Source organism: Carya illinoinensis, chromosome 2 (genome assembly GCF_018687715.1).
Source record: "Carya illinoinensis cultivar Pawnee chromosome 2, C.illinoinensisPawnee_v1, whole genome shotgun sequence".
NCBI classification, from domain to species: domain Eukaryota; kingdom Viridiplantae; phylum Streptophyta; class Magnoliopsida; order Fagales; family Juglandaceae; genus Carya; species Carya illinoinensis.
This window is the reverse complement of record NC_056753.1, coordinates 12,287,403-12,294,996: the sequence shown is the minus strand read 5'-3', so window position 1 is coordinate 12,294,996 and position 7,594 is coordinate 12,287,403. Positions and strand designations below refer to the sequence as shown.

General features: G+C 37.8%; 1 protein-coding gene across 1 annotated transcript; it reads right to left on the bottom strand.

Annotated features, from left to right (window-relative positions):
- Nucleotides 1–4,549: 4,549 nt before the first annotated feature.
- Nucleotides 4,550–5,691, bottom strand: LOC122301713. The gene is made up of 3 exons (XM_043113102.1): nucleotides 5,509–5,691; nucleotides 5,056–5,418; nucleotides 4,550–5,005 (listed from the first exon to the last, which is right to left on the bottom strand). Exons 1-3 carry the CDS (start codon nucleotides 5,689–5,691, stop codon nucleotides 4,550–4,552), a joined length of 1,002 nt encoding a protein of 333 aa, XP_042969036.1.
- Between the last annotated feature and the right edge of the window lie 1,903 nt (nucleotides 5,692–7,594).

Sequence of the window (7,594 nt, the reverse complement as noted above, 5' to 3'; positions counted from 1 at the left end):
TTTGCTCTTTTTTCACTTCTACCGCCATTTTCACCGCCACCCACTGCCAAAACTCACTTCCATTAGCTTCATAAACATCTCTAGACCATTCCCTATCAATTTCATATCTTGGTGTGTCCCCGTTTGAAAGTGGGTAATTTACATTCCACGCCCTAGTATAAAATACACTGTTACGTTACTTTTTCTCCTCCGTTTGCAACGTCGTGATCCTTTGAAAAATATCTTATAGCGCTGTAAGTATTTTTCAAACTCTATTTTAGATTTAAATATATTTTTTCTCTTACAATAAATTATTTGACTGGTTGGTTGATTCCGGACTGAGTCCAAGGAGTTCGGGGGTCGGATGGATTGAGGACGGAGTTGCTTGGTTTTTATTGTTTTTGTGATTGGTTGGATGTTTGTATCTTGAGGTGTGCATTGCATGTATGTACATGTGTTGGAACTTGAAAACTGGGCTTTCAAGCGAGAAATGTTTTTGGTATATGTGAACAATTGGGTTCACTGGTTTGAGTCAGAGGCACGTGTAGGTATGGTGGTAAATAGGGACGGTGGTAGAATCCCGCCTGTGGTTCCTGCCTACGGTGCATGCGGCGTAGGAATGGTGATAAACAGGGACGGTGGTAGAATCCCGCTTGTGATTCCCGCCCAGGGACGGTGGTGAGCAGGGATGGTGGTAGAGTCCCGCCTGCGATTTCCGCCTACATTGCTCTGATAGTTTGGTTTTTGGGCGATTATCGGGGATAATGGCGAGGTTATATTTAAAGGATATGTTTTGTGCCAAAATGGGATTTTGGCGTGCGTGAAAAAAATGTGGTTTTATGGGATATGTACATTTGCATTCTTTCATGCATATTATTTGAGTTTAATATGTTTTCATCTTGTGGCATTTGGATCTTACTTACCTGTGGCACCATTTTGATACCGTAGATTTTAATGCAGAGATCGAGGAGGAGGAGGAGGCTGAGCCCGAGTAGGCGGCTCTACCGGAGTATTGATTTGGAGTTTATGCCTTGTAGTTGGTTTTGAAACATATTTATAGCTTGTAATATTTTATTATGTATATTTTGAACGGGTTTGTATTAAACAAAGAAAAATTCTGATAGTTAGTTATATGACTCTATTTATCCGCTACGTGTTTTCTCTTGCACACTTATTGCATGTACACACACTTGACACTTGGGGATAGGGTGGTGACCCGTGTTGTCATCATCCCGACGTCTCGATTTCCACGTGTCCGTACGTGGGATTTGGGGGCATCACAGGCAGTATCAGAGCGGTTCGGCTCTGGATAAAACCACATGTCTCGTAGGTGTAGTACCAAAAAGTTTTTTTAAGTTGTGATTTGAAATTTATTTTAAATAAAGTTGCTATTTGATTTGTTTTATTTGATTTAACTTGTTTGTATTTATTTATTTAGTTATATTATTGCATGCTAGTATATTTTATTTTCTTGTTATGTGGTTTCGGCTTTAGTTTTGGTTTTATGTTGTTGGTTTTATTTGTTTCTTAAAGGGGGTCAAAGGTTGTGTTGTGGCAAGAAAATGGTTAGGTCAAGAAAGTCTACTCAAGAACCTTGGGACGATACGTCGAGAGATGATGCCATAGCCCAAGCACTAAGGCAAATGACTGAGTTCATGCAGCAGAATTTTAGGTCATAATAAGGAAGGCCTAGTGGAGTGGTGCAAGCTGGATGCACATATGAGCGCTTTCTAGCGCATAGAACTCCACCCTTCACGGGAGAAGAGGATCCACTTTAGAAAGAACTTTTGAAGTATGTGGTTGCACGGAGGCGTAACATGTACTTTATGCCAGCTATTTGTTGCAAGGTACTACTTCTGAGTGATGGGATACAAAAAGAGTAATGCTGGAGTCAAAATTAGGGTCTTTCGCCGCTGTGTCCTGGTAGCGCTTTAAGAAAGAATTTAATGATCGATTCTTTCCCGCTTCTGTGAGGCGGCAAAAAGCTAGAGAGTTCACAAGATTGGTCCAAAGGAGTATGACCGTGGAACAGTACGCTCGAAGATTTATAGAGCTTGGACGATTTGCTCCCCACCTCATCACCACGGAGGAGATGCAGGCTGAGCGTTTTCAGGAAGGTTTGCGACCAGATATAAGCAAAATGGTAGTTTGCCTTCGGATTACAACTTTTTAGGAATTAGTTGATTTGGCCACTCTAGCAGAGCGTGAGGTTAGTTTGAATGTGGGCTTCCCTCTAGGTCATAAGAGGCTGAACATTGATGGTGAAGGAAGCAGTTCTGGATCACCACAAAAGTTTATGCAGATGGCAGGAATCCGATCGTTGGCAGCCCCTGGTGTGCGTATGGGAGGCCAAGTTCCAGTTTGTGGCAAATGTAATAGAGCTCAACGGTGGGTAGCATAATCATATGTATGAAGTAATAAAGCATTAGGATCCATGAGTGTTATTTAATAATTTTTGATGGATTGAAGATTTAAACAGTATGGCCTGTCTTGAGATTTATTTGTGAAGTGCTATTGAAGGAATTAGTTGTGCTAAAACTAAAGTTTTTGAGAGTACAAGTAGGTGGGTGAGTTACCAAGAACGTTTTGATTATGTCTAGGTGAAGTCAATGTTAATTTATAGTGAGTTAGTTATTGCAAGCTTAGATGTTATTCAAAATATAGGTAATGAGCTTGAAGTGTGGGATATCGGATAGAAGTTATAGGCGCTCTCGTTGGTTGGCCGGGAAGGACTTGGGCCTTTTGGATATGCTCCTTGTCTTTAGAAGAGACATGTGTATTTTGAGATGATGTTAGTGTTTTCAATTTAGGGCCTGGAAGTTGATTAGTATTGATTTCTGTCATCAATCAATGGATGTATTTTTGCGGAATGTTGATTTTGATTAGGGCAGCGATGGCCAACTGAAGAATGAGTGGAGATTTGTGGTTTTTGGAGGTATATTATTTTCTATAGAAATGTGGTAAAGGTTTTCTTGTGATTAGGTGTGAATTGAGCTTGTACTTGATGATGTTAATTTATGAGGATATAACCTTTAGGTATTTTGGCGAGTTACCAAAGTGCGAGCGAAAGTATGATTTTTGGAGATACTTAGATATTCAAATTTTGTATTGATTTTAAGGAATTAGTAGTGATTCGAAGTTTTAATGGGAGATTGATCTTTTGGTCGTGCAAAGTTTGTTTATTGATGGTTAACTTTGGAAGTGGCTATTAGGGTACCAAAGTTGGAATAGGATGAAAGTTCGGAAGGTAAAGCAGAGACGTCGTTGATATTAGCAAGTTGTGGTACGAAGATAATAACTATTGGAATTGTTGGGAGTTGTTGATGATATGTATCTCTCAAATATGTTTGGAGTTGTATCTTGTATCTTTTTGGCGCTGATGTTTGACCTCACAAATTTTGAGGACAAAATTTATTTTTAAGGGGGGAGGATGTGATACCCTGTTTTTACGTGTATTTTCACTGAATAAGTTTTTAATTTAATTAATAGATTTGTTCTTTTATTTAAAATTATTGTATTTTAATTGATTTTATTTTAGTTTGATGTGGTGTTTAATTTATTTTAGTTGTTTTATAGTTTTTAAAATTGTTTTCGTCGGATCAATTTTTAAACTCCGGAAGTGAGGACTGGATCTTATTTTCTTTCTCCATCCTTTCTTTTATACAACCAAAATCATGGCCTTTTTATGCAAAACTTATGGGAAATATGTTGGGTGCAAAAGTAATGAGGGTTGCATTAATTTTTCATGAGTTATTTTATTATTTTTGCTTTTTCCTGTTTTGATAAAGGTATATATAAGAATTAATGTATTTATATAAATTGACAGGTTTAATTATGATCCCATTTAGTTTTTGACGATTGTATTTCCAAAAAAATGTTTTTTTTTTTTTTTTTTTTTTTTTTAAGAATGGATTGACGACATGGAAACTCGATTTCTGAAAAATTATAATTAATGAGATCGGCGAATAAATTAATAAAATCATATCTAAAAATGATTGGGATTTGAGTAAAATGTTGATATTGAAAATTGTACTCAGTTAACACAATAAATATGTTCTCATATTTTATTAAGGGATTTTGCAGAACTTTAGAAGATAGTCATGACGCTCCTATCTTTTAGAGTCTTTAATTTTTAAATAATCCTTATGCACAGAGTATTAATATTAGTTGCCTTCAATATATGTTCCTAATTAATTGACTCCCATCCCCAATTATTTATTTACTCATTGACAAAAAGAAAAATTAAAAATCTATATAATAGATCGAGCATACACAATCATCACTGAATATATTTAAAAAATAAAAGCAAAAAGGGCTTTGTAACTCAGAGAGATAAATATTAGCGTCCCGATGAAGTTATAAATATTTATTTGCAATTAAAGCACTTAAGTTCATATTTTTGTAAGGTTAGAGCTAGCTGGTCCAATATAAGAGACGTTTATTATTCGAAAGTTATAAAGAAACCTTATTAATTAATTCATGTTTGGTGGTTGGACCAATGCGTAAATATTGGATACTAATCGGCCTATCCGATTTTTTTTTTTTTTTGAAAGGAAAGACAAATTCATTACTAAGATTGAATTAGTTCGTTACACACTAACTCATCCATAATGGATTTTCTAACCTCACTTGGACCATCCTCCAGCCATACACTTTCACAAGAAAAAAATACTGCTAACTTAGCTGCTACATGAGCACTAGCATTTACAGATCTTCGGACAAAACCTAGTTTCCACACAAGATAGGCTGCCTTAAGCTGTCGAATGTCTTCAATTAGCTGGCCATCCCAAGAGTTGTCTTCTGTTTCTGAATTTACAGCATCAACTACAGCTTTTGCATCCCCTTCAAAACATACATGCATCAAACCCAGTTCAATGCAGAAGACCATTGCTCTATGAAGAGCATGACCCTCTGCTTGGAAAGCCGAGGTGACATTCCTCTTTGGTGCAACCAGACTCCCAATCAAAGCCCCCTCCGAATCCCTTACAACCACCCCTATCCCCATTCTTCCCCTATCTTTATCAAACTTGCATCAAAATTTGCCTTGTACCAAGGCCATACAGGAGGATTCCAAACCTGCCTGGATTCACTACCAAGAATTCTAACTGCTGCCCCTGGAACACCTTCCTGCACCTCCCTATTTACAGAGTAATCAGCTTGTGCCTTAGCTATGACTGCATTCGGAGACTGAAAATTACCATTGAAAACCATTTCATTTCTCCTCAACCAGATACTATGCATGACAGTAGCAGCCAGCTCTAACTCCTCCTGTTTTAGTTTCGTTCCCATCTCCTCCCACAGGGCCTGAAAATCATAGAAGTCTCTTCTCCATTTCCTGAACACAGAAATCCTACCCCACACATCTGCTGTAGCAGAACACCCCCAGCACACATGCACCACAGTTTCGGGTTCACTCAAGCAAACAGGGCAGGTATTGTCCTTCAAAATATTTTTCCTGAAGAGGTTATCCCTAGTTAGTAAAATCTTATTAGCACACTTCTATACCATCATCTTTACTTTGCCTGGTACCTTAAGATCCCAAATTCTTTTCCACTGCCTATTAGCAGCCCCACTGAAAGATTTACCACCCTCGTTCCTTTTCTGTAGAGTACACTCCAGCGCATATGCACTTTTGACTGAGAAAACCCCTCTAGCTGAGGCATTCCATATTCTTCTGTCACTTGCTCCTCTATTGCTCAAAGGAATTGACATGATCACTCATGCTTCCTCTTCTCTAAAAACAGCAGCAACAACCTCTTCTTTCCATGATTTTCTACCTTCATCAATCAGCACTTCTACTTTGGTTTCTGCATCAAACATGTTCATAGGGGTCTGAACCTGATAAGTCAGTGGACACGGTATCCACTTATCTTTCCAGATGTTAATGCTCTTTCCATTCCCCACCCTCCAAACCATACCTGCCTTTACCAACCCCAAGCTGCCCCATAGACTTCTCCACACATAAGAGGGTGAGCCTCTTAGCTTAGCTTCCATTAGGTCACTTTGCTGGAAATACTTTTGCTTGAAAATAGCCTATCCGATTTATATTATAGGAAAGGGAGACAAATAGAATAATAAATTAAGCTAGTAATTCTTCAATGCAAATATAAAATAAATAAATAAAAAATAAATAAAAACTACATACAATAGTTCTGGCAGTAGCACGGTTAGTCGCATGCTAGCCAATGCAGCCTGTGATGACAGGACGTGGTAAAATGTTCGATTTTTTTTTTATTTAGCTCGTTTAGATGGTTTAGATTTATATGGCCACATGCTTGAATCAGGTGAATTAGAGTTAATGAAAGGAGCTGGCCATATAAAAGGCCATGCGATGGCGAGTTGGCTACTGTAGGATGAGAGCAATATCTGATACATTTTGAGAAAAAAGGCTTCGAGAGACAAAGTTAGGTTTCCAAAGAGAAACTTGTATATCTAAGAGATAGAGAGAGTTAAGGTCATTATGGTGGCCTGAATCTTGTAACCTGTACCTCTATTGCGATTTGAAGCTTGAATAAGACGATCTTTGGCCGATTCCCCTTATGGACGTAGATCTGAAAGGATCGAACTACGTTAAATCCTCGTGTTCTTGGTATTTTCGTTCTATTTTCTTATTTGCTATCTAGTTGTGTTTTCTGTTTATGATTTCTTGAATCAATCTCGATATTTGTTCTGTTATTTGGTGTTCTTGCCGAAAACCCTAGAATTACAACAAGTGGTATTTAGAGCCTAGTTCGAGATGGGGTCTACTAAGTTTGAGGTAGAGAAATTTATAGGAAAAAAGAATTTTGGTCTCTGGCGTATTAAAATGAAAGCTCTGTTAGTGCAGCATGGTCTCCAAGATGCACTTCTTGGAGACAAGAAGCTATCTAACGGGTCCTCAGATGAACAATCAAGTTCCTCCACCACTGAGAGGGTTAAATCCGAGATATTGCAAAAGGCACATGGTGCCATTATTCTTTCCTTAGGGGATAAGATGTTATGGGAGGTAGCCAATGAAGATTCAACTGCAGGAATTTGGTTAAAGCTAGAAACTCTCTACATGACCAAGTCCCCGACCAATCGTCTTCACAAGAAGACAACGTTATATACCTTTAAAATGACCCTAGTGGTGTCTATTGAAGATCATTTGGATGATTTTAACAAGATCATCCTAGATCTTGCTAACATAGACATCACAATAGATGATGAGGATCAGGCTATACTGTTACTGAGTTCTCTTGACAGTTCATATGCTAACCTAAAAGAAACAATTATGTATGGCAGGGAGAGTTTGTCATTAGATGAGATGCAATCCATATTGCATGCAAATGAACTTCAGAATAATTCTAAAGTTAAACTTTAGACTAGTGAGGGGTTAGTGGCTAGGGGAAGATCTAAGAAACCTGGTCATAAAGGAAAGAAGAATAAGGGTATATCAAAATCAAAAGGAAAACAATTGAAGTGTTTCCTCTGTCACAAAGAGAGACATTTCAAGAAAGATTGTCCAAAAAAGAAAACTAGAGAGGGAAATAAGTTTAAACATGAGGGAAATGCATCTATGGAATCTGAAGGCTATGAGAGTGCTGATGTACTTTGTATCTCAGAGACTGAATCTAGTAATGAATGGATTTTAGAT